Source organism: Nycticebus coucang, chromosome 1 (genome assembly GCF_027406575.1).
Source record: "Nycticebus coucang isolate mNycCou1 chromosome 1, mNycCou1.pri, whole genome shotgun sequence".
Lineage (NCBI taxonomy): Eukaryota > Metazoa > Chordata > Mammalia > Primates > Lorisidae > Nycticebus > Nycticebus coucang.
In genome coordinates this window covers 27,389,906-27,417,580 of record NC_069780.1, presented here as the reverse complement: position 1 = coordinate 27,417,580, position 27,675 = coordinate 27,389,906, and the positions used below count along the sequence as shown (strand labels likewise).

At 37.9% G+C, this 27,675-nt stretch overlaps 1 protein-coding gene across 2 annotated transcripts; it reads left to right on the top strand.

The window, feature by feature from the left end:
* The first annotated feature begins 1,310 nt into the window (after window positions 1–1,310).
* Window positions 1,311–20,104, top strand: ADH4 (alcohol dehydrogenase 4 (class II), pi polypeptide). 2 transcript variants are annotated; one of them, XM_053554278.1, is made up of 9 exons: window positions 1,311–1,682; window positions 4,431–4,532; window positions 5,583–5,724; window positions 7,189–7,276; window positions 8,149–8,380; window positions 12,926–13,186; window positions 16,148–16,283; window positions 17,038–17,176; window positions 19,688–20,104. In XM_053554278.1, exons 1-9 carry the CDS (start codon window positions 1,623–1,625, stop codon window positions 19,710–19,712), a joined length of 1,185 nt encoding a protein of 394 aa, XP_053410253.1. In that variant the 5' UTR covers window positions 1,311–1,622; the 3' UTR covers window positions 19,713–20,104. The 2 variants fall into 2 exon arrangements, with proteins under 2 accessions (XP_053410253.1, XP_053410334.1); XM_053554359.1 differs by lacking the exon at window positions 1,311–1,682 and adding an exon at window positions 1,714–2,243.
* The last annotated feature ends 7,571 nt before the right edge of the window (window positions 20,105–27,675 follow it).

Below are 27,675 nucleotides of genomic sequence, written 5' to 3'. Positions count from 1 at the left end.
AAAAATGAAAAGAAGGAAATGAAAGGCACAAGAGGTAAGATACACAGAGCTTCTCAACAATAGAGAAAGTAAGGCCAAGGGAGGTTTCAGAACTGTAAGAAAAAGAACAGCCATGCCAGGGTCAAAATAGCAGAGTCAGAGAAGGGAGCCCTGTCAAGGTTGTGAAAGAAGGTAATGAGGCTGTGTTGTGAACATGCACACTCTTCAAACAGAGATATCTAGGAACGCTCCATCCCCGTCTAAAGCTCAGATTAAGGAGAAATAAGGTATAAAAACATAATGGAAACCAAAAAAGAAGACAAAGACCAGAAAAATTGAACACTACAGAGGAATTTCCTAAAAGGCCAGGTTTCTTATTCGTCTTTAAAATAATGAGGCCATTAGTAACTGTAAAGAAAACAGCTTCAATAAAAAAAGATAAAAACCAGATGAGTTAAGAAGTGAAATGTGGTTAGTGAGAAAGTGGATATAACGTGTATAAACGAACGCTTTCAAAAAGTTTAACAGAGCCACTTAAATATTCAACAATAAAACATCTGTTAAAGCCTGGAGGAGATGATGGGAGACCACTAAAATGGAACAAAAACATGCTAACAGAGAAAGTTGGGGAAATATGTTGTTAAAATTCTTAAAACACATGGAACACAGACCCCTTGCATGAACCTAATGTCAAGCTTCAAAATATATAAAGCAAAAAGTAAGAGAAGTACTATAAGAAATTAACAAATTTATAATAGTGATTTTTAATTGATAACTAATGTACATGTTTATGAGGTTCATGTGATAGTTTGATACACGTATACAATGTGTAACGATTAAATCGGAGTAATCATAATAATGATGTTTCTCTCAGTAATTATTAGGACAAGCGCACCAAAACTCAGAATGAGCTGACCCCACTACAACATTGGTGTTCATCCTCATCGATAATCAGAGAAATAAAAATTAAAAATACAATTAGATATCCTTACACATCACTGGATTATCAAAATTTACAAAGTCTAGTAATTCCAAGGATGAGTGAGGACGTGGAGCCCTCAGGACTCTCAGGAACTGCTGTTGCTGGGTGAAGCCACTTTGTAAATCTGTTTGACCTGGTCTACCTACCACTGCTAAGGATGAGGAAATTCCTCTCCTACGCAAAATATTTAACAAATGGGACAGGACACTCTCACAAATGGCCATGCAAATGTGACTCTGGGGGACCTGTGCCACAGCACTATCATAGCCTCAGGAGGTCAGATGGGCACTAGATATTTGTCTGCTGAGGTTCCAGAGACCCAGGAGCTGGCTGAATAACAGAGACCCAGGAGCTGGCTGATGAGCTCACAGATCAGGAGAGACCTTTAGACCAGCTCCCCCACAGCAACCAAACAGGGCTGCAACAGCGTTGAAGGAGAACTTGGGGGTTTGGAGCAGTGACTTTCCATCAAGCTGAACAAAAGTATTTTGACATTTTGACAGTTGGCATTACCTTAATAGTATGTACTAGCTGGATATCAGTTCCGAATTTTCCCTAAGGGAATTGCATATTGTGCAATCAGATACAGGAAGAGAATTTTTGCACAACTGTTGATTCATTATAAGCAAAAAGAAAAGCAGAAATGAAAATGGATGAATAAATGATAATCAATTCATACAGTGGAATATTCTACATTAATGAAAATAAACCACAGCTACAGGTAATGTAAAAGAATCTCCCAAACATGAGTAGAGAGGAGGAAAAAAATACATGAAAGAATATGTACACTATGATTCCATTCATATGAAGTTTCTAACAGAGAAACCTCAGCTATTGAACAGAGAAGATAATTAAGTACAAAACCCATAAAATGCTACATGAACAAGGACGCGACTATCAGGATGGTGAACAAGAAGCACGGATGAGTAAAGGGGAGATTCCTTTCATTATGATTATTTGTTTATCCAACCTTATATGTTTGATGTACTTTTCGCTATTATTTTAATTTTTGCAATAAAAGGAAATAAAAAGATGAAAAACAATCTTGGAGCTGACTGGGGTTTGCAACTGAAACCTGATAGCACAAATGACATGGTAGGAGGTAGGCAGAGCAATAAAAAAGGAGAGAAAGTGATTGGAGAATAATATAGCAGGAATGGTATTTATTCAAAGACAGCTCACCACAGGACAAGGAGCACCCTGGTAGAAGTGGAAGGCTTCTTCAGTCAGAAAGAAACTTCCAAGGCAAGTTCCCCAAAGGAAAATGAGCACCAAAGGCAAAGTAAGTAGATCCAACAAAGCTGAATCTTTGTTCAGTTCATGCTTTTTTCTGTCTTTGTATGTTTGACAGAAGAAGCTCCTTTGAGGGCTTCCTCTCAGATAGCAGCAATTTGAGGTTGATCAAAAGGAGGAATTTATTCTATGGAAATAACTGTGGATTTGCTAAAATGCTTACTTACAAGGGCATTCAATTAAATATTATTTAAATGTTAAACGGTGATTTAAGGAACTATAAAATAACCATAAAATAGAATATTATTTGTTGGAAATACTGTTAGAGGATGTGGAAAGTGGTCATAGTCTATTAATAAGTAAAAAACAGATAACAAAACATTATATACAATAGGATCTCATATGGGCATACTCAAAGGATCTGCATCAAAACCAAAAAGTGGGTGATAAAATTAATGATGAATTTTTTTTTATTAAATCATATTAATCATAGCTGTGTACATTAATGTGATCATGGGGCACCATACACTGGTTTCACAGACCGTTTGACACACTTTCATCACACTGGTTAACATAGCATTCCTGGCATTTTCTTAGTTATGGATGAATTTTATTTAAGTTTTTATTTCCTTAAACTTGGGAGGCCTCAGCATTTTGAAGCTTCCTCTGACTAATATATACTTCATTTATAATAAAGTAAATTCTATTTTCAAACATAATTCAAAATTATGTAACAGCAATTGCAAAATATGTATTCGTGTGGTCAAAAACTTGGAAAATATCAGACCAAAAGTAAAAATAGTAGTATGAGAATGGAAGATTATTGGCTTGTTTCTTTCTTTAAATGTTATGTTATTTAAAATTTGAAATATATTGGTGGCGCCTGTGGCTCAGTGAGCAGGGCGCCGGCCCCATATGCTGAGGGTGGCGGGTTCAAACTCAGCCCAGGCCAAACTGCAACAAAAAAATGGCCGGGTGTTGTGGCGGGCGCCTGTAGTCCCAGCTGCTTGGGAGGCTGAGGCAGGAGAATCACGTAAGCCCAAGAGTTGGAGGTTGCTGTGGGCCGTGTGACGCCACGGCACTCTACCTGAGGGCGGTACAGTGGGACTCTGTCTCCACAAAAAAAGAAAAATTTTGAAATATAATTTTAGGCTAGGAAAAAATATAAATCTGGGAATTATAGAATCTGAAGTACTTAATTTCTTTTCATTTATTTTTGCCCAAGTTCTGACAAAGAAACTAAATTTTTATACAATTCATATTCTACTGATTAATTTGGTACTTATATAACCTCACCCCTCAGATTTTTAATGAACAACCGGGGGATCCTGTTCAAATGCAGATTTTGGCTTAGTGGATTTGGACAGGGCTTTCTGTTCTGACAAGTTGCCCAGTGGTATGAATAACTGCTAGTCTAAGAACCAGACTTTGAGCAGAAAAAATGTAAAACATAACCTATTTTCTAGCAATTGTCCAACTAAGACAAACAGTTCAATGAACAGATACTTATTAGCCATTTACTCTATTCAAACCTAAAAATTTATCCTTGAAAAATCAAGGCATTATATTAGACTTTACTTTACCTGTCCTTTTCAAAAATAAGAAGTGTAAGCCAGTTAGCAGTGGCTCACACCTGTAATCCCAGCACTTTGGGAGGCTGAGGTGGGAGGATTGCTTGAACCCAGGAGTTTGAGGTTTCAGCAAGCTACGATGACATGACTGTATTATCAGAGGTCCTCAAACTATGGCCCACAGGCCACATGAGGCGGTGTGATTGTATTTATTCCCATTTTGTTTTTTTACTTCAAAATAAGGTATGTACAGTGTGCATAGGAATTGGTTCATAGTTTTGTTCTTTTTAACTATAGTCCGGCCCTCCAATGGTCTGAGGGACAGTGAACTGGCCCCCATGTTTAAAAAGTTTGAGGACCCCTGCTAAACAGAGCAAGATTCTGTCTCAAAAATAAAAGGTACAAAGTGTAATAAATATAATGTAGAATTTAACTTCTCATTTCAATTAAGATCCTTTGTCTTTAAAATAATATAATTACATATAAAATTCAGCCAGAAATGCCTTAATTCTTTGTCATGAAATTATGATATCAACATATTCTAAGTCTTTGCACAATATCCTCTCTCTTCCTCCCTACCCCTCTCGTTCCTCTACCAATTTATTTTTCTTTTCTTTTCTCTCCTGTTCTTTTCTCTCTCTCTCTCTCTTCTTTTTCTCTTTCAGGTCATTAAATGCAAAGCAGCCATCGCCTGGGAAGCAGGCAAGCCCCTTTGCATTGAAGAGGTGGAGGTAGCTCCCCCCAAGGCTCATGAAGTTCGAGTGCAGGTGAGTGGGGATTTGCCCTGTGCGGAGGGACAGACCCTAAAGTGTACATTTGGTTTCTGTCATGTCAATCCTATGTGGTATATCTGAGAAACTTTGGACTTTCCAGTACAGAAGAGTTGTATTTTCAGACTCAGATAAAAACAGGTATCATCCAGAAAAGGAATAAACAATATTCTAGAAATTTTCCACAATGGCATTAAAATTTAATTGAATTATTTCAACATTAATCATTCACCCTAAGAATCAGACAAAGGAGTTCCCTTTGGGTTAGAATTAGTTAGGCTTTCTTTGTATTTTCCAGTCATAAGTTAATGGAAAGGATTGTTAAAAGGAAGATTGAGAATTTGGTCTAACAAGGGAGAAGGAAGATTTGATGTGCTACCCTGGGGAGCACAAGTCCTCCTGGGTGCCCAGAGGAAGCGACAGGACTGGTTCATCAGGGAGACGAGACTGTATTGAATAGCGCGATATCACAGGTGGTGTGTTTGGACGATTTCCCCATTTTTCCTGGAGTTGGCCAGGCTCATAGTTTTTCTCAGGGCCACCATAATAAAGTTTATATAGGAGAATGAGTGGGACATCCTCATGAACAGAACCTTGAAGAGGAAGAATACAGAGATACACTAGTCATTAATTTATACAATTATTTATTTAATAATTCTCTTTTAACTATAAAAAACATATTACCTCAATTTCATTTCAACAAAATTTGAACATGCCCTAGATACCTGTGTTCCATCTACTTTCTCTGCCTAATAGACTAACTTTTTCCTATTACTTTTGATATTTTTTCCTCCTGGAAACAATAATTGCCAATCCTACCTCTTTGTTATGATTTTCTGACAATGAAAGGTAGGAAACAAAAGGTCCTTTATAAATTATAAAAGGAAAAGAATCTAACCTAATATACATTTTTTTCAAAATGTAATTCTTATATTGAGTTCTCAGAGTATTGTGAAGTTTCAAAATGACATCAGACCTAATATCTTATGTAACATCCAGCCCAATAACATAACCACAGAAACACAAGTCTGCTATTGCTTTTTGCAGATCGTTGCAACTTCCCTGTGCCATACTGATGCCCTTACCATCGACCCTAAATTTGAGGATGCTCCTCTCCCAGTGATCCTTGGCCATGAGAGCGCAGGAATTGTGGAAAGTGTTGGGCCAGGAGTGACCAACTTCAAACCAGGTATTTATTTTACTCCTATGAAATGGAAATCACAGGATATTTGGGGGATAATTCTTCATAGAATCCTGGCTTTCCATGCCAAAATTAATCCCTATTTACATAGGGAGACCATAGTTTCCAAAGTTAAACAGAAACACAACCTATCACAGTCTACCAAAGGGACAGAATATTTGAAAGCAGAACTGTCTAATGAAAAGGGGGAAATACAGTCACTTTATTTATGTACAGCACTGAGAAACTGACCTATGAAGCAAAGTTACAAGATTAGCCTAAACTCCTATGTTAAACAAATGGCACTTTGCCTGTGGCTCAAGGAGTAGGGCGCTGGTCCCATATGCCGGAGGTGGTGGGTTCAAACCCAGCCCCAGCCAAAAAAAAAAAAAAAAATGGCACTTCATAACTTTTTGTATATAAAATAGAAAACTATTTTAATATTATATAAGAAGTAAGAACTTCTCAGAAACTTAATTGAGAACTATTATACATATGTCAATGGTAGTTAAGTGTCTTTTTGGACCCTAAATGATACCTAAATTAAGCATGTCAACAGCTAAAATTTACTCTGCATTGTATAACAGATCACCAAATACTGGAATATGGGCCATGTGATCCTCACTTGTCAGGCAGGATAAACAATATCTCTCTTTTCTCTTTTAGGAAGATAGCTTCGAACTATATTAGTTTCTTTGCATTTTAAAGATTATAAAAACAAATTGCTTCCCCAAATTTGCATTAATGAAGGAGTCCAGCCAATGTAATCCCTTTAGTCCCAAGCTCTGTCACTTACTAAGTATGTGACGTTGGCCAGTTAAGTCACTTTCCTGAGACTCAGCTCAGAATTCTGTTTTCTAAAGTACAGTTAATAATAGTGCCCATCTCAGAGGAGTGTTCTGAGAATTGAGAAAATACATGGAAGCAATTAGAATGGTGCCTGGTACATACTAAATGTTGATGAAATGTACATTATTATCATTGGTAATATCTCCTTGGTCATACAAGGATATAAGCCATTATTAAATGATAATTGAATAAAAAGTGAGAAAATGTGGAATTTGAGAGTAAATGTAAATGGTGAAAAATGGCAGTGATATAAAGTTTACTCTCTATGGCTAGCCTAGTATTGTTTACCTCTCCTAATATAGAAGGATATTCTGTTTCATAGAAGGTGTTTGGAAATGTAATAACAATAGCAATTATGCAGAGAGTTATGAAAACAAGACTGTACATCTGATAATATCAATGTAGATTTGTTACTTGACTGACAGTAATTTTTTTAAAAAGATAATATAGCACTACTTAGGGAATCTTCAATCTCATGAGATAATGAAACACTATAGCCATTTATACTTTGTGCTGAATATAAAATGCATACTATAAAGAAATAGTGTTTTCTACTGATTCATGGAGTAGAAATTATAAGTAACATTTTAGTCACCATTAAACATATGTGCCTTTTCTTTCTAGGTGACAAAGTAATTCCATTATATGCACCTCAGTGTAAAAAATGCAAGTTTTGTCTGAGTCCACTCACAAATATTTGTGAAAAACTCAGGTAAGCTCTATACACTATTAGGAAGAGTATAAATTCATACAAATATTTTGGGAATCACATTGACAATATCTAAATAGGGTTGAAGAGGTGCAAATATTCTACCTACCAGTTCTACTCCTAGGAGTGTACAAGACACTGCTGCAAATACACACAGAGACACATGCTAGAATGTTCATTGCAACACTATTTATTAGAGCAAGCAAATAAAAACAGCATGAATCTCCATCAATAAAACAATGGATTAAGGATTAAAATATTACTATGGGCCAGGCATGGTGGCTGACGCCTATGATCCCAGCACTCTGGGAGGCCAAGGGAGGTAGATCACCTGAGGTGAGGAGTTGGAGACCAGCCTGATCAAGAGCAAGACCCTGTCTCTAGTAAAGATAGAAAATCATCGGGCGTGGTGGCAGCCACCTATAGTCCCAGCTGCTCGAGAGGCTGAGCCAAGAGGACCACTTGAGCCCAAGAGTGTGAGATTGCTTGAGCTATGACACCATTCTATTCAGATAGAATAGAATAGAATAGAATAGAATAGAATAGAATAGAATAGAATAGAATAGAATAGAATAGAATATTACTATGTGATAACAAAATGGAATACTATACAGCAATGAAAATGGCTAAACTTGAGCCATACCTATTAACATAGGATAATCTCAAACACATTATGTTAAGAGAAAAAAGCACATTGCTGAAGGACACACTTGGTAAGGTGTCCAACACTATACTTTGACTATATTGTCAAAAGTCTTAAGTTATTTTCTCAGTTTCTCCATCTTACAAAATTCTCATGACAATCTATTTCATAGGAAAGTGATCAATGTCTCATTTACTTTTTCCTCTTTTATCTCTCTTTTTAAATTTTCTAGTCGAGATAAAAATCCTGCTACTGACCAAGAACTAATGGCAGACAAGACCAGCAGGTTCACCTGCAAAGGAAAATCAATTTACCACTTCTTGGGAATCAGTGGGTTTTCTCAGTATACTGTGGTGTCAGATACTAATCTTGCCAAAATTGATGATGATGCAAATTTACAGAGAGTTTGTCTGCTTGGATGTGGGTTTTCAACTGGCTATGGGGCTGCTATCAACAATGCCAAGGTAAATGGTTAAAGACAGGTGTATAAAACAGAAGTTACTGGGAGGTGGTGTGATGTGAAAGGCTATATTATTCATTACTGCTGTGAGTTTAGGGAAGTCATTTAACCTATAGATAATTAAATCATATTACATGTCTGAGACTTCGGGCCCAGCAGCTTGCATTTAGGTACAGCTGCCACTCAGTCCGTTTTATCTACTATACCAGCATTCTAGCTTGCATACCATCCCTAATTTAAACATAGCTGCTTAAATTGTCTCCTAAATGTGAATGTTCATCCTGGGACAGCTGACCCAGCCCTCCAGCCCTCTCCTTCATGCTGCAGATGTATCTCCCTCACTCAGTAGTAATTCATCTCTGTCTCATTCTGGCCTTTTCTGGCTTCAAGGGAGGGTCTCTGGTGACAGCCCTGATAGCAGTAACATGATTACCCTGGAATCTCGTGTTGGAATTTAGAAACTCTTACAAAACTAAGCTAGAGCTAGAGAGATGGTAAGGGGGGTCTCATGTGATGACCCAGACAACATCTTAATTTGAACTTCCATGGTATCAGGCTTTGACATGAAACTGAATTCAGCCGGAGTAGTCTTCATAGACAACATCTGAAGATTTTATTCTTTTTTTATTTCTTTGTTCTCTCAGGGGGGGGTCAAATGCCTAGGTAGGCTATAGTGACTTCCTGCTTCTCCTTTTCCAGTGCTCACTGATCCCCAGGGTCCCCCTCAGCAACCCCAGGCTCCAGCCACTGTGGCCTCTGGGCTTCCCACAGCTTGCTCTCACCAGCATTTCAGGGAAAATTCCCCCACCTCCCTCTTGCTGACACAGGTTAGTTATCATTCCTGTCAGAGCCCTGCTTCAGCCTCCTAGGCATGCATTGAGTGTCCTTCCAAGTTCTCCTCAAAGTATCTATGATTATCCCTCTCTTCATTTTTATCACACTATAGAGAAATTTCCCATTTATGTCTTCACCTTATTACACTATTTGTTCTTTTAGAGCAAGGGCTCTTCTCGTATACATTGTGCTATCTCCAGGGCCTAGCACTGTGCCTGGATGGTAAAGCCAGGTGCCTATGAAATCCTCAAAACATCTTGATGAGGCTTGGTCCTCAGCTTTGTAATCCAGAAATTCCTTTTTATCAGGTTAGAGTTGTTCTGAATCAAAGAAACAAAATCAGCCTTACCAAATCTAAAAGCTGATCTAGTAGCCAAGATATTTTCATGGAGAATTTCATCTGCCATCCAGAAAGAAATACTATTCTTTGCTATCAGCATTTTATCTCCTTCTAAAAATGTATTCACGCATTCAATCATTCAATAATAAAAAAATAAAAATTATGTGGGAAACCAAACTATAATCTGAAGGTTGTCAGGAAAAAGATACTTACTGCTGGGTAAAGAGCCAGGGTGCCCTGGCAGGAAAAGCGTGTGCTCTGCTTGACAGCATTGGAGACTCAGGGAAGAAGGATTGCCTCAGGCTCTCTTTTTTTGGACCCTCTACTACTTCAGTCCTTATAAGTGATATTAACATTAGAGATTCAGCAACAGCTTTCTTTTTTAAAATATGTATTTTAATTGATAAAAAGTATATGTATCTAAGGATATAATGTGATGTTTAGATACATATACCCCTTGTAGAATGATTTAGTCAACTTACAACATAGCTATCACCTCACCTCACTATTTTTTGTGGTGAGGACATTTAAAATCCACTCTCAGCAATTTTCAAATATATGTTATTAACTATCGTCACCATACTGTATTATAGATGTCCAGAAATTATTCCCCTCGTCTAACCGAAACTTTATATCCTTTGACCAACATCTTCCTATTCTTCATCCTGCCCCCAACCCTCACCTCCAGCCTCTTATAATCACCCTTCTATTCTGTTTTGACTTCTTTAGATTCCACATATAAGTGAGGTCATTCAAACCTGCCTTTTCGTGCCTGGCCTATTTCTTTTTTTGTTTGTTTGTTTCTTTGTTTTTTTGTTTGAGACAGAGTTTCACTATGTCGCCATCAGTATAGAGTGCTATGATGTCACAGCTCACAGCAACCTCAAACTCCTGGGCTTAGGCAATTCTCTTGCCTCAGCCTCCCAAGTAGCTGGGACTACAGGCACACACCACAATGCCCAGCTAATTTTTTGTTGCAGTTGTCATTGTTGTCTAGCTGGCCCAGGCCGGCTTTGAACCTACCAGCCTCGGTGTATGTGGCTGGCGCTGTAACCACTGTGCTTCGGGAGCCAAGCCAGGCCTGGCCTTTTACATTACCACAATGTTCTCCAGGTTTAAGCATGCAGTCACAAATGCCAAGACTGCCTCCTTTTTAAGGCTGAATAGTATTCCATTGTGTTTGTATACCACATTTTTTGTACCCATTCATCTGTTTGAGGACACTTAGGTTGATTCCGTACCTTGGTCACTGTGAACAGTGCTGCAATGAACATGGGTGGGCAGATCTCATTTCCTTTGGATACATATCCACAAGTGGAATTAAGTCCATTTAAATTCCCAGAACCTATTCTTCCCATTGTTGAGAAAGCGATCTTATCCACTAAACCCATTTCATAAGATGCTCAGAGAAGAGAAACAATATGATAGGAAGAAATTAAGAAAAGTGAAATGCCAGTTATTCTGCCCAAAAGGTAAGAGCCTTAATAAACTTTCACTTATTTCTGGAAAGAAAAGTGAAGCAACAATTCCATGTAATTATTGAGGATACCCTTATAACACCAGAACCCCTATTTTTTCTTAATTTCCTTGTATCTTTTACTGCCAATTAAATCATTTCACAGAGATCTTTGGAAGTCTGAGAATGTCCTCTAACAATGAGGTTTGCAGATAGATAATCATCCACTGTGTGCAGCCCTATTTGCAAATTGTGGGGGCAATTTAGAGTGAGAGTCCCTCTAACTACTGCAAGCAAAGGCACCTTTACACACAGGGGTCCAATTTTATAATACAAGCAGTACAAAATATTCAGTTTATAGCCCGTTGTGAGCAGGCCTGAGAATCCAAGTACTAGTTTCAACATCACTGCAATGGGAAAAATAGATTTCTATTTCCAAAGAGACTCTCAGGCTCTTTTTAACCCAGACTCTGGAGAAATATATTAGAAATCAAATTAAACACATGCCATAATATTCTCCACTGGCTATAAAGAGGCCATAATAGGAACAATATTCTTAATATTCACAAAACATATATTTTACATTTTTTAATTTACCTTTTTAAAAGCCAGCGTATGCATGACTGATACTATGCATAAATTCAGGTAGAAGATGCGCATCTTCTTTGTTCCTTAGTAATTTTGTTTCCACAAAATTTTGTATTACCACTTCTCTTGGGCAGATTTTCTCTTTCCTTTTGTCTATGCTTTAATCCTAACAGTTTCGTATCCTCATTAGAAAGTATGTCTCAGTGTAGTATTCTTCTACCACTATACACTACTTTGTAGAATAACAGATTCCAGTCGTAGCTTCCTTTCTTACTATCGTGTATATTGTTTCCGTTTAATTCAATGTAACAAATATTTATTAAAGATTCAACATACAGAAGATTCCTTGATAACAATATGGAAAATAAAAAGCTTCTGCCTTCACAAAACTTAGTCTTTTAAAGAAACACACAATCGATCAAGGCAGATTATAAATCATGTGACACAGGAAAAGCAAAAGGAGAGGCTCTGCTTTCTCATGGAATAATCAAGAAGAGTTTCATAGACACAAAGTACTTGAAGTCAGGCCTAGAAGTATAGGCGATGTTTTAATTAAATAAAATAAGGTGGAAAGTACATTCAAGTAAGGGAAAACCATGAAGTAAAGGCATGCAGAGAAAAAAGTGGAGGAAAATGCAACAATTTGTTGCAGATGTTGTGCTGTGAATATCATGGAGATGAAGTTGAAGAGTAAACAAAGGTCAGATAACAGAAATCCTTCAATGCTACGCAAGGAAATTTGGGCTTGATTCCATTTCAATGAACTGATGATTTAGAATGATCAAGTGAGTCACTTTAACATTAATACAACTAAATAAGTTCTCTTAGAAATATAAATGTCAAATAACTTATCATCTGGGTGGCACATGTGGCTCCAAGGAGTAGGGTGCCGGCTCCATATGCCGGAGGTGGTAGGTTCAAACCCAGCCCCAGTCAAAAACTGCAAAAAAAAAAAAAAAAAATTATTATTATTATTAAATCTGATTTAAAAAGGAAAACAATAAACTCTTTAGAATGAGTGGGTTGTCAGATTTTGTTTGTTTGTTTTTAAGATTTTGTTTTGATAACATTGAAAAAAAAATAACAGAATTCTTTTCACTTGGGTTTATTCCTTAAGAGCTGATAATCTTAATGGTCCTTAAATGATTCTCCAACTCTAGATAGTACAATGTGCCTTTTTCACATTGGCAGATTTTCTCCACTGGCTATATCATAGAGTTTCATAACAGGTGCTTTTTTATTCATATGTTTAATCCTTCAACTCACCCTCCCCCTTAAAAGAAGTAGGACCAATTGCTTTAAAATTTACTTTATAATTTTCCTGTCTACAGGTCACACCTGGTTCTACCTGTGCTGTCTTTGGCCTAGGAAGCGTGGGTCTTTCTGCCATAATGGGTTGTAAAATAGCAGGAGCTTCCAGAATCATAGCTATTGACATCAACAGTGGGAAGTTTCCAAAGGCCAAAGCCCTAGGAGCCACTGACTGCCTCAATCCTAGAGACCAAAACAAACCCATCCAGAAGGTCATCACTGAATTGACAGGAGGAGGTGTGGATTTTTCCCTTGACTGCGTAGGTGGATCTGAAGTCATGGTGTGTATATTTTTTCCTTAGATCTTCTTTCAAATTTTTTCTTTGGCCATTGAATAATAGAGAAGGATACATTATATTCCGTACAGTAGCTGTAATCATTCCTTCTTCTTAATATTTTTAAAAGTCATGACAAGGAAGTAGAACTGTCACTGCTGATTCCCACTCCCTCAGCCATGCTACAGATCCCTCCCCACTAGGATCCTCTTTAGAGTTCACTCTTCCCTTGTGATAAGACAAGCACCCGTACCAGCATTGACTGTAGATTATTTGTAGATGTTCGTTTTTCTTTTGAGATCATTTTTTAAAGCTCAGATTATTAGACTGCAAATAATATTTTCTAATCTTCTTTTCCATGAGAATTTCAATTTCTTATTTCTAAGGCACTATTTAGGGGTTTCTTCATTTCTTTTTTTTTCTTATTTTTTTTTTTTTTGAGGCAGCGTCTCACTATCTTGCCCTGGGTAGAGTGTCGTGGCTTCACAGCTCACAGCAACCTCAAACTCTTGGGCTTAAGCAATTATCTTGCCTCAGCTTCCAAGTAGCTGGAACGACAGGCACACGCCAGAACACCTGGCTAATTTTTTGTTGCAGTTGTCGTTGTTTAGCTGGCCCAGGCCGGTTTTGAACCCACCAGCCTCGATGTATGTGGCTGACACCATAACCACTGTGCTACAGGTGCCAAGCTGGTTTCTTCATTTTTAATGAGCTTAAGAAATGTTCCTTTCGACTATTAACCAAATAAAATGGCGAGTGCATTAACTAAGTTGCAGCATTCCTTAGCAAAAGACATAAAGAAACTAATTAACTAATTGCCATATATAAATAAATAGGAGTAAATACCTGTTCCGTTTAACTATTTTATGTTATATACATTTTTATGGTGTTATTAATATTTAATATTTATTAATAATATAGTACATATTTTATATACAGTATATACTAGTATATGAAATATTTAATATTTATTAATGTAGTGTATATTTTATATACAGTACATACTAGTATATAAAATATTTATTAAAATTAATAAACATTGATGTACATATATTGATTACTTTATATTTAATAGCAATATATTTATAGATGCATATAAATTAATGCTTACATAATAAATATTTATTAATATTATATATTAGATATTAGATAATCTATTATAAGTGACATTTATTAACATATTAATAAAGATTTCTAATAATTACCTAATATTAATCTGTGTTGTTATATTTCTGTGTATTCTTCTACATGAAAGTCAGCAAAAGATTAAGAGAAAATTTGGAAATGAACATTTTAAGAGAATTATGCCTTATGAGAAGAGAGATTCCCCCAAAAGGCAGTTTTATAGGAAAAAATAAAATAGTGACACTAGTCACTATTACAGCTGTAAGGCATTCCCTCACATCTTAAAGTAGAGCAGGGGGAGGTTAGTGACCTACAAACAATACAATTCTATCCATCAGATCTCAATAAATAGACTGTAAAATTAAGTCCAAACAATATATGTGAAATTTTCTATGTTTCAACAATAACAAAAAAAAAAAAAGCCCCACAAAATTTGAATTTCTTTTCCTGAAAGTACAATTTTGTATCATTCAGATTTCTTCTCAACTCAGGACAGGCTACATACCTGCAAGGACCCTCGTAGCTAGAAGCCCTGTGTCACTGCCCTGGTTGCACAGCCAGCCCTGTCTCTTCTGGTCCAAAAAGTAGGGTAAAGAGCTAAGCTCAATATATAGGCAATATCACGAAAACATAGCTTGCTAGAGTGCCCTGCCTTATTCTCCAGAGAATCAGTGACTAATCACTCTATGTATATTTCCTCAAAGACAGAAAGCAGAGATTTGTTTTGGGCGGGGAGGGATGGGGTTGTTTCTTTAATGAAATGACCAAGGAATTCATCAATCAAATTAACTGCCAGTGGGTTTTTCTTATTTTATCAGCGACAGGTAGGAAATAGTTGTTAAAATATTATTCCTTTTTATTTACATCTTCACTCAGCCTGACTCCTAAACCCTCCTCTAGAGAAGGTATAAAATTCTTAGAAAAACTAGCTGAACATTGTGGCCGGCACCTGTAGTCCCAGCTACTCGGGAGGCTGAGACAAAAGGATCACTTGAGCCCAAGAGTTTGAGGTTGCTGTGAGCTATGAGACCATGGCACTGTACCCAGGACAATAGAGTGAGACTTTGTCTCAAAAAAATAAATAAATAGATAAAGTTCTGTACTTCAAGCTCCCAGAAATAGGCTTTGTGCTGCTTCTTCCCCTTGGTTCTTACCTGACAGATGTGTCCCCAACAAGAGAACGGAGACACAGCAAGAGCTATGATGACAGCCACAGTATGTTGTCCCTCCCATCATTCTTCTCAGAACAGTTTCATTATAAGATACGCAAACTGTTTAGAATACTATCTGGCAGGTAATATGCAATAAACATCAGCCATTATTGATAATGCATCTACTTGGGGCTCCTTATCCTGTACTATTCCCCTTTATTCAAAGCTTTGGGCACTGCTTTTTAAATTGATTTTGGTACCTACAGCCTAGGCTTCCACAATTGCTAATATTTTAATATATGTTCATAGCAGGTCATCAAAAACTTGTTGATTAAAGTTTATAATATCTTTCGTGGATCTTTCCTAACTCCATGTACCTATGTGTTTCTCTTGATATGCAATAAGATACACTCTAGATTCGGCCTAAGGGTAAAATCATATGTTCTGTTTCTTTTCAATACCTTTTTTGATAAAGTGCAAACTTGTATGGAACATGCTATCTCTATAATGGAACATCAAGCCTCAAGATTCCATTTACAATGGTACTATTGATATGATGTCATTAGTTTGCATCCCATTATCTTACATGCCAAGTTGGATAAATTTTTCCTAAAGCATTGTACATACCTACACTGAAGTTCATATTCTACTTGTCTGCTAACTCAGGTAGTCTTTTTGTTTGGTCTTCCAGAGAGCAGCCTTTGAGTGCACAACAATAGGCGGAGGAACTTGTACTCTCATTGGAGTAGCTGCTGGTGACAAAGGATTGACTATTACGACGCCAGAACTAATATTGGGCCGTACTATAAATTCAACATTCTTTGGTGGTCAGTTTTTTTTTTTTCTTCATTGTGTATAATTTTCTTCATGGTAGTACTGAAATTCTTAGAGTGAAGGTTACTGAAATGGAAGAAAATAATTTGTATAGATATTGAGTGCCTAGAACATATTTAATGACTACACAAAAACTATTGTATCTATTACTTTAAAGTAAATGGAGTTTATATAGAAAGATAACTGCAATTTACAAACTGAATTCAATTTGCATTTAAATAAACCAACATAGAGGAACAAAAGGTAAACTTTGTCTTAGTTGAATAATTCCTTATCTAGAAGGGAAAACAATCTTGAATTTTTTTTATAAAGAAAAAATGTAAAAATAGATATAAGTACAGAAATTTAAAGATAGAAGGGGGAGGCTGGGCGTGGTGGTTCTTGCCTGTAATCCTAGCATTCTGGGAGGCCGAGGCAGATGGATTGCTAGAGCTTATGAGTTCAACACCAGCCTGAGCAAGAGTGAGACCCATCTCTACTAAAAACAGAAAAACTCAGGCAAAAGGATCACTTGAGCCCAAGAGTCAGAGGTTGCTATCAGCTTTGATGATGCCATGGCACTCTACCCAGGGCAACCTCTTGAGACTCTCTCAAATAAGAAAAAAAAAAAAAATAGGAGGAGTTCAACCTATTTGAAGCAAGACAAATCTGACTAATAATTTTATGACTACAACAAATAGTGACTGAACTACTTCTTCATGTCAAGTACTATGTCTTTTTTTATTTCATATTTTGGCCAAATTATAGGTTGGAAAAGTGTAGATTCTATTCCAAAACTAGTTGCTGACTACAAGAATAAGAAGTTCGATCTGGATACCCTGGTGACCCACACCCTGCCTTTGGACAAAATCAATGAGGCATATGACCTAATGAACCAAGGAAAAAGGTAAATTAGCAAATAGACTATGGAATGGTTTAGAAAAATGATTCTATTTTTATTTAATGTTAAGAACTAACCAGTTTGTTTTTTTTTCTACTACTTTCCACATCAGAGATACTAGATGTGCTTAAAAGATTAAATAGTCGCCATTTGGAAAAAGCAAAAGCTTCTATTTCAATGATGTTCACTGCAACATACAGTTACAACATAAAGTGGTATAAATTGACACATATTTTCCCTTTCACAAACAATTAACTTAGGTAGGGCTGCTCCCTAGAAAGATAAGTTCACATAGAGCATAAGTTTAGATCCTTCTGGCATCATTATGTTCAGCAATGTGGCACACAGGGCCCACTCCAGACCCTTTGTGAACAGAGAGGTGTGAAAACTATGGTGGTGTAAGTAGCAAGTAGCAGATAGCAGGTAAAGGCTTCCCCAACCCTCTCGTTCTCTTGCATTGCATGTGGCTCCAATAAGATACCTCCTGATCCACTATTTTAGCTATATTATATTATATTCCCTTGCCATGGATCCTGGGACTGATTTATAGAAATGTCCCAGTTGGTGTTGGGGAGCTGGTAAGACTAAGATCAATGATTTTAGGTAAAATGTTTAAGCACAGCCTCAATCTTTAGAAGCAAAGGCCAAAAACATCAGGAACAAGGTTACATAGAAGAAATACAGGAAAAGAAGAAATGAAAAGAGAAGACATAACAAAGGGGAGGAAGCCAAAGTAAAATGAAAATGACAGGAGTTCAAAGCACAGAATAAATGTTGCAGAAGAAGAAAATAGTTTTGTGGTGTAAAGGACCAAGGCTACTTTATGGGAAAGAAACCCACTGACATGAACTCTTCAATGTGCAAACAAATTATCTGCAACACGTCAAAAAGAAGTTCAATAAAAAGAAAAGAAAAGAATAAGCTTTTTTTTTTTAGTGGTTAAGAGAATTTTATTCAACTACTCTCTTAACTGAAAATTTTGAAATCTTTTTCTTAATGGTTTGTAATGTATACTTCCCTTTAATTTTCTCTTTGGTACAAGTCAGATAATATTTTAAATGAGATAACATTTACAAAATGTTTAATATTTATCAAATACTTAACATAATGTCTGGGATTATTATTATTGTTATGGGATCAGAGTTTGAAAGATTCTTTTTTTTATTAAATCATAGCTGTGTACTTTAGTGCAATCAAGGAGTACAATGTGCTGGTTTCATATACAATCTGAAATATTTTCATCAAACTGTTTAATATAGCCTTCATGGCATTTTCTCAGTTATTGTATGAAGACATTTGTATTCTGCATTTAGTAAGTTTCGCCTGTACCCATTCTAAGATGCACCCTAGGTGTGGCCCCACCCATTACCCTCCAAATAAGCATTATTTTTTAAGCTACACTATGTAAATCTAACGCATAATGTTTGCAATATTTTGCACAATCTCAGTATCCCCATAAAAAGTATTCCTCAAGTTAGAAATTGTACTGGAATTTTGGCCTTAGACCATTGACCATCTCTACCACAACCCCCTCCCTTACAGTTCTCAGTCATAAAATATTCCCACAAGGAATGCTAAATGGAGCCAAACAGAGGAACGTTGCATTGTTTTATTAGAAATAGGTGGACAAGTCTTTGCTCTTCTCTAAGGAGGCCTTCCTGGTAATCAGTCTAGGGTCAGACACCTGAGTGGGGCCTTCTACTCCTTCTCTGGTCCACTGAAAAAAACACCTGATTGCCCACACAGATGCCAACTCAGAGTGTGGGCTTTCCCAGATGTACTCACCATATGAATATAGGGAGCACAAGACAGGGCAGACCCTCCCCCCATACCAACTGCATAGAAGCAAGGGGGTGGGAAGAAGGGGACGGGACACAGTGACCCACTGGCCCACTGAAGTGCAGTGACCCTGCCCCATGAGGAAGAAAGGACACAAAGTTCTCCTTCCACAGGTAGGAGTAGCTTTAAGGTCCTAGGTGAAGAAAACATTATGCATGGTACTCCCTTGATGCCAGCGATTTCACAGCTCAGCAGTAATGTCTGAGATAAGAAATTCTTTGTCCTTGAGGCTTAACTCCTCTTTCCTTCTACATGTTGGAGTTATCCAGGAGAAAGAACTTTTGTTTCTCAGAAAGTAGCATCCCAGCACAACCACTGCCCTCTGTTTGATGCCCAACTTTGCCCTTGGCTATAGGGGAATCACAAGCAATGACTATGCCAAGACTAAGGCCTCACCTCTCCCACCCACACTTGGTCGGTTCTACTTCTCGACACAAGAACATGCTCAGGGTCAAGTGAGGGGCCTCCATTTCCCCCCAGTTAACTAGCACTATGTGCAAAATAGTATTAAATGCCACAAGTGGAAGAGGATGACAAGATAAAAAAATTAACAAAGTCAATGTCTACAAAGGAAGACCAGATCCTTAAATTTAAAAAAAAAAAAAAAAAAATTATTCACAGGCTTTGGTTAAATTTATCATGAAAATTATATTTATTAGTGTTTTTTACTTCTAACAGCATCCGAACAGTCCTGATCTTGTGAAGATGCCAGGAGTGATTTGGAACACATCTGATTGAATCTGAACCTGGTTAATTTATTACCTGATACAATGAAACAAGGAAAGCTATGAATTTAAACAAATATTCGTAGTTAATATCTCAACATAAAAGAACTTTACAACAGAATTTGTACACATAAAATATATTTTCCTATGTTAAATATGATAATTAAAGTGTTTAGGAATAGAATATGATGTCTAGAGGTTGTTTAAAACTAGTTCTGAGAAAATAAAGGTGGGGAATGAGATATTTAATAAATAAAACTAGATTGGAACATGTTCGTAATTGTTTAGGTTGGGAGATGACTATATGGAGTTTCATTATACTGTCTATGTTGAAAATTTTCCACAATAAAAAGATTTTCACTGAAAAAAATTGCTATATATATTTTATATATCAACATATAAAATGCTATTGTATAATTTGTGTCTCTTTAAGCTTAAAGCTACTTTTTTAAATAAGCTGCTAAATAATCTCCTTTTAACATTTGATAATTTCTTTTAGCCTCAGTCTTTTATTAACTATAATCACAAGTAATGGGATATCAGAATTTAGTAAATGAAGGCTTAAAAAGAAAAAAACACATTTATAGTCTCAATTTCTATCTCTATTAAAATAACTACCCTTTCATCTTGAATAATTATTACAACATATAATAATATGTTTAGTGCTTTACTGTTTAGTATCTGTAATTGGCATATAATGCTATTTTTTAGTCAAATAAAAGTGACAAAAATCAATGTACTTATAATAAAATAACATAACAAGGAACAATGTTTAGTAATATGACTTAAATAGATTATAGTCAAAGTAGCAAGTTTTTGAACTTTTATACATGTTACGATGGACAGTTTAAATAAATAAGATGGATAATAATTTAGGTAAAAAGGCTTGCTCTGGTAGTAATTTCTGAAGCCTACTAGTTTTCTATAAAAATTGTTTACTATGCATTGAACTCTGTGAGTGTTAACGGACAAAGAGGGTCCAGCTACCTGTCACTGTCCAGCCAATATGCAGAGACAGTGTTTAGGTCCAAACGAGCTTTATTTTCAGAAGGCCAGCGATTCTGGAGAACAGTGAGAGTAGCCTCTAAATTCTGTTCTGCCTCGGTTACAATTCTAATAACTCTTATAATGAAATACAAAGAAACCAACCTAGGAAAATTTAACTTTATCTGATAGGAAGTAACATCAAAGTAGCATCTATTCCAACAATGCAAAATGTTTAAATAATAGAAAGGTGGTTTTCATTTTAACAAAATATGTGAGAGAATTATAGGAGAAAACATCATATCATCAAAGTAACCTTTACCAACATCACAATAACTATTGTCTATGTGTGACTACCTCCTTAGAGTCTCCTGAGATAAACATCCTTACAATCACAGTGAGACCAGCCTGAGCAAAAGCTAGACCCCATATCTATCAAAAATAGAAAAATTAGCTAGGCATTGTGGCAGGCACCTGTAGTCCCAGCTATTCAGGAGGCTGAGGCAGGAGGATCACCTGAACCCAAGAGTTTGAGGTTGCTGTGAGCTGAGGCCATGGCACCTGGGCAACAGAGTGAGACTCTGTCTCAAGAAAGAAAGAAGGAAGGAAGGAAAAGGAAGGGAGGGAGGGAGAGAGGAAGGAAGAAAGGAAGGATGGACAGAAGGAAGTCAGTCTCTCTCTCTCTCCCCCTCCTCCTTCTCCTCCTCCTCCTTAGCAATTGCTCCTGCAGTAAGTATCCCTGCTCTGTCAGTCTTCTAATTTCAGTACTATGACTTGAAAAAAAAAACAAAAATTAAAAAACACCCAAAACAAACCAACAAAAAAAACCCTTCTGATTGTTTTTATCAAAGTTTTTAGGATTATTTATAAGATCAATGACACCTCCGAGTGACGTGTGTGTGTTTACAGCTTATCCTTGATTATTTTTTCTGCAGCAGAGGCATTTTCCTTACCATGCACCTAGTTGAAATTCCTAGCAAATATAACATACCGTAGTGTAATTGTTCCAAATTTATACCCAATGCCTAGGTAAGCCAAATATCTCTCTCTCAAAATGAGGAATGAATGCTGAACCTTTCTATGATACTCCAGAGACAACAAAAACTATATACCAGTGGTGCAATTGGCAATACATAGAAAACTTCCGCTTAACACCTGCCCTTCAAAGATATAACAAAAAGTCTGCAAACTACTGACAGCCATCTACTTTTCCTGAGTGTTCTCACATTCATTCTTCACTTAAATATATCAAAAGATATATGGGTCTAAAAAAAAAACTAATTTGGAGTGTTAGAAATGATTACAGATCTTTAAGGATGCTAGTTAATAGGGTGCACAATACTTGAATTTGAAATGGGAAAAATGCAGTTAGTTGTAAGATGTACTCAGCACTCCTTCAGATACCTTAGCTTAAGCTGTCATTGTTTTCCAAATACTGCTATAGTGCCCTCTGGTGTTTTCTTATGTTTTCCCATCTCCTAGATTTTATTTTCTTGAAAAGAAGAATCAAAAAGAGAATAAGAGCAACTTTCATTTATATCACTGTTGACATTTTAAAGAGCATTTTCATGCATATCATTTCATCTGACTCGCCAGCATTTTCCACAGGACCATAAGCTTCTTGAGGGCAGAACCATTTTCCTTACAGACAGCCGGCCTCCTACAATGCACCCTTTGAAGGAAGCAAGGCGGAATTTATAAACTTCATTAAATGAATCCTGTATTATGGGAAAAACAGACAATTTTCCTGACTGGCTTATGAGAACTATGATTCTCACCTGAGAGCTGAGAGATGCAAGCATTCCTTTAAGGATGGAGGAGAACAGGTAGAGGACAATGTCCTAGTTCCTAGGAGATACTTGCTGAAGAAGTTAGGGGTAGATTTCATGAGGTTTGCAACTTCCTTTCAAAAGGTTCATCAGATGTCAGGCAGAACGGTTTACACTTGTAATCCCAGCACCTTGGGAGGTGAAGGCAGAAAGATCACCAGAGGCCAGAAGTTAGAGATCAGCCTGAGCAACATAATAAGACCTCCACCTCTACAAGAAAATAAAATAAAGTAAAATAAATAGCTGGGCATGTTGGTCCCATTTGTAGTCCCGGCTTCTTGGGAGACTGAGGCAGAAAGGCTCACTTAAGCCGAGGAGCTGGAGGATGCAGCAAGCTGCAATCTGGCACTGCACTCTGTCCTGGGAGACAGAGCAAGACCCTGGCTCAATCAATCAATCCATTAATAAAATTTTTTAAAAGGTATGAGAAAGAGAGAGATATAAATGTGGCAAAAATACTAATTGGTACATCTAGGTGAAAGACATATTGGTATTTATTGTCCTGTTTTACAAATTTTGAAATCTTGAAACTTTTTAAAATAAAAAGTTGATTGAAAAAGACATGGTTTACAGGCGGCACCTGTGGCTCAAAGGAGTAGGGTGCAGCCTATATACTGGAGGTGGCGGGTTCAAACCCTGCCCTGGCCAAAAACTGCAAAAAAAGAAAGAAAGAAAAAAGAAATGGTTTACAACTTCAGATTCAATAGAGAAATCACTTTTCATAATATTCCTGACACGTGGTCTGTCAACGTTGGGTTAAATATCTTCACAGGCCAACTTCTTCCTTATGGCTAAAGATCTGCCTTCCTAGTCCTGCTCTTTGGAACATCACAGAGTAAGCTCAGTACCTCCAATGGTTGAAGACAGTTGCGTGTTTTCTTACTCCCAACAATCAGGTCCCCTTCATCCTAATCAAATATCTCTAAGTATAACAAATTAAATATTTTATATGCAGTCCAAATAATATATTATTTGGAAAGGTATACTAGCAAAGTTTGTATTTACATGTTCTTTGGAAGACATCTCCTATTGTTGACAAATACTGACTTCCATAAAATCCCTAAATATTTCCTCTCTGAGATGCTATTAAAGCAGATCACTCTTATTCTATAACTTTAAACCCAAGGATAGACAGTTTATACATGTAGTTTCTGAAGTTTTAAAGTCTTTTTCGAAGGAAATTATAACTTAATGTGACATTTAATAATACAGAAGAAAAACAATATCCTCCTTTTATTGTTATTAAACAATTATTATCCCTTCTCCATTCTTGCCAATAGAAAAAAAACTATTCAATAGGCCTGCTCATATGTAGCTAATAAAATTTTAGAGCCAGGCCTTAAAAATGAAAATCCTTGCAATTAACCAAAGGAATCTAAGAAAGATATGAAAGAGATATCCCTTATCCTTGCAACTATGAAGAAAGGAATATAATTCTACATCATAAACTATTTCCCAAGAAAACCTAGTATAGGAGGAGACAAGATGGCTGACTGAAGCCAGCTTTCCACAGAGGCTCCCGTCCAGAAGGAGAGTTAAAGGACAAAAATTCAGCAAGTAACCTGGTGGATTTGAGCTGCACTAAGAAAGAAGGTTGTAGAACGCACGTCAACCCTGCTGAGGCGAGGTGCGACCACAAGGATACAAACAAAAGGTACAAAATCCATCACCAAGCGGACGGGAGTCCCCTCCCCCATGGGAACGGCTCAGAGTGCCCCACAAACAACCGGTCAGAGTTCAAAGGTCCTCCCACTACACTCCACGGGAGAGACCCCCTAAAAACTGGACCTACCTCCCCTACTAGGGTGCCACGGCGTCCTCCTGCCAGGCATAAAACTGTATAAACTGTATATAGTCTCTACCTGGAATTCTGAGCTCCCAGTGCTCCCCTTCACTCACACTGGGGTTTGGAGGCCAGTCCTGGTCGGTCGGCGGAGATGGGACTGCACCGGAGTGGCAGTTCCCTGAGGCACAGTGTGACAGCTGTCTTTTGGTGACAATACAGCCAGGCATAAAACTGTGTAAGCTCTGTGTGTTCTCTGCCCGCAACCCCAGGCTCCCAGCGCTCCCCGCACTCCCCTCTGCTGTGGTTCCAAGGTCTGGAGGCCTGTCCCCCAGGGGTCCGGACTCTTGGGTGATTGTTCGAGGGATGTAGACAGTGCTGGGCTGCAGCCTGTCGGTGCAGACTCTGGGGTATGGGATCGGAGAGAGGACTGTTGGCCGGAGGGGAGCTACACCGGAGTGGCCATTGCCTGAGCCATAAAGCAGTGGCCCTCTTTTGCTAGCAATACGGCTCACTACCGAATATTCTGAAGCCACACCCCCTGTCTCCCTGGGCAACCAGAGACTCTGAGTTTGCCTGAGGCAACTCCAGCTTGCGAACCAGGGAAACTCCCAGGGTGGGGCTGACCCAGAGGTCTGCTTTACTAAACCTAAGACGCACCTGGCCCTCAGGGGATCGTCAGCCTATAGACAATACAGGAGCAAAGACAAGCTGATTTGGAGCTCAATTCAGCTTCTCTTCTGCAGGGGAACTGCAGAGTTGTTCTGTTCTGTTCTGTCAGTAACATTAATCAGGGGCGAGACTGGACCTGAGTGAAAACCCCTCAACCTTCATCAAGTGCCCGAGGTTGTCAGGCCTCACCTCCTCCTGCTGGAAAGAGGCAGAGCGCAGCGGCCTGGCATACTTCCTTGTGATTCAGGCAGGTACAAACGCTTGGAGTACCGATTCACTACAGGCAACTGGGTCAGCCAACTGCAGGGCTACCAGTGACTGGATGTGAAGTGGTGCAAGGTGGGGAAGGAGGCAGCAATCTTCCCAGACTGATTTATTGGCTGGGTGGCTTCTCCTGACTCCATGCAGCACTGGAGCAAGCCACACCAGAGTAGTCACCAGACCCCTGTGATCCAGTTCCCAGAGACCTCTTAAATTCTCTCACCGGAGACAGGTGCAGACCGAGACAATTGATTTGGACCTTTTTGAACTGAACCAATTGCCTGAGGACAAATCAGGTGGTGCCCTGGGTGCACGGTGAATGTTTGATTTTTCTTCTCCAATTGTTTGCCTGTGAGGGGTGGGGTGACTTAATTGCTGATATTTCTCCACAGCTGAGACTTCAATCCAAAGTATCTGTTTCACTAGGGTGGAACAGAAACCAGCTGAAAACAAGACAAAACCTCTTAGCCCCACCACACCAGACAGGGCCCCAGTTTCTCAGGCCACAACACTGTACGGGCCCTGGACAAAGCTCCGGGGGAAAAAATCAGAGGGAGTAAAACAACCATGGGGCGGAATCAGCGGAAAAACTCTGGTAACATGAATAACCAGAATAGATCAACCCCCCCCCAAGGAAAGATATGGCAGATGCAATTGAAGATCCCATTCATAAACAACTGGCTGAGATGTCAGAAATTGAATTCAGAATTTGGATTGCAGACAAAATTAAAAAAGTGGAATTAGGACTTCGAGGAGAAATTCAAAAGCTGTCTCAAGAATTTAACGAATTTAAAGACAAAACCACCAAAGACTTAGATACACTGAAGCAAGAATTTGCAGCCCTCAAAGATATGAAAAATACAGTAGAATCCCTCAGCAACAGAATGGAGCAAGCAGAAGAAAGGATTTCTGACATCGAAGATAAAACCTTTGAACGCTCCCAAACTCTCAAAGAGGAAGAGAAATGGAGAGCAAAAACGGATCACTCTCTCCAAGAGCTCTGGGATAATTTGAAGAAGGCGAATATCCGAATCATAGGGGTTCCAGAAACAGATGAAGTGGCCTCACTGGGCACAGAGGCCCTTCTGCATGAAATTATGAAAGAGAATTTTCCAGACATGCCTAGAGATTCTGAAATTCAGATAGCAGACAGCTTCAGAACCCCAGCACGACTTAACACCAATAAGACATCCCCCAGGCTTATCATAATTAACTTCACTAAAGTTAATATGAAGGAAAAAATCCTCAAAGCTGCCAGGAGAAAGAAAACCATTACCTTCAAAGGGAAGAATATTAGAATGACTGCAGATCTCTATGCTGAAACTTTTCAAGCCAGAAGAGGATGGTCACTGACTTTTAATCTCCTAAAGCAAAATAACTTTCAACCCCAGATCTTGTATCCAGCTAAACTGAGTTTCATTTATGATGGAGAAATTAAATACTTTAATGACATTCATATGTTGAAGAAATTTGCCATAACAAAACCAGCTCTTCGGGATATTCTCAGACCTATACTCCATAATGACCAACCCAAACCTATACCACAAAACTAAACTCACTCAGAAACTTCGGATCAAACTCTAATTTCCACACTCGCGAAAGGATTAAAAATGCCCACTGGACTTTTGAAAAACTCGATATCCAAAACTTCACCAGACTTATCAATATTCTCCATCAATGTGAATGGCTTAAACTGTCCTCTAAAGAGGCATAGGTTAGCTGACTGGATACAAATACTCAGGCCAGACATCTGTTGCATACAAGAGTCACATCTTAACTTAAAAGACAAATACAGACTCAGGGTGAAAGGATGGTCGTCCATATTTCAGGCAAATGGTAGCCAGAAAAAGGCAGGTGTTGCAATTTTATTTGCAGATACAATAGGCTTTAAACCAACAAAAGTACGGAAGGACAAGAATGGTCACTTCATATTTGTTAAGGGTAATACTCAATATGATGAGATCTCAATTATTAATATCTATGCACCCAACCAGATGCACCTCAATTTATAAGAGAAACTCTAACAGACATGAGCAACTTGATTTCTTCCAGCTCCATAATCGTCGGATATTTCAACACTCCTCTGGCAGTGTTGGATTGGTCCTCCAACAAGAAGCTGAGCACAGAAATCTTAGATTTAAACTTAACCATCCAACATTTGGATTTAGCAGACATCTACAGAACATTTCATCCCAACAAAACTGAATACACATACTTCTCATCACCCCATGGAACTTACTCCAAAATCAATCACATCTTAGGTCACAAGTCTAACCTTAGTAAATTTAAAGGAATAGAAATTATTCCATGCATCTTCTCAGACCACCATGGAATAAAACTTGAGCTGAGTAACAACAGGAATCTGCATACTCATACAAAAACATGGAAGTTAAATAACCTTATTCTGAATGA

What these genes read in the sequence shown, in the direction of transcription:
- ADH4 (XM_053554278.1), top strand. Translation starts at nt 1,623, where the DNA reads ATGATAATCAATTCATACAGTGGAATATTCTACATTAATGAAAATAAA. An exon ending in AAAATAAACCACAGCTACAG is followed by an intron (nt 1,683 to 4,430) that starts GTAATGTAAAAG and finishes TTTCTCTTTCAG; the next exon opens with GTCATTAAATGCAAAGCAGC. An exon ending in AATATTTGTGAAAAACTCAG is followed by an intron (nt 7,277 to 8,148) that starts GTAAGCTCTATA and finishes TAAATTTTCTAG; the next exon opens with TCGAGATAAAAATCCTGCTA.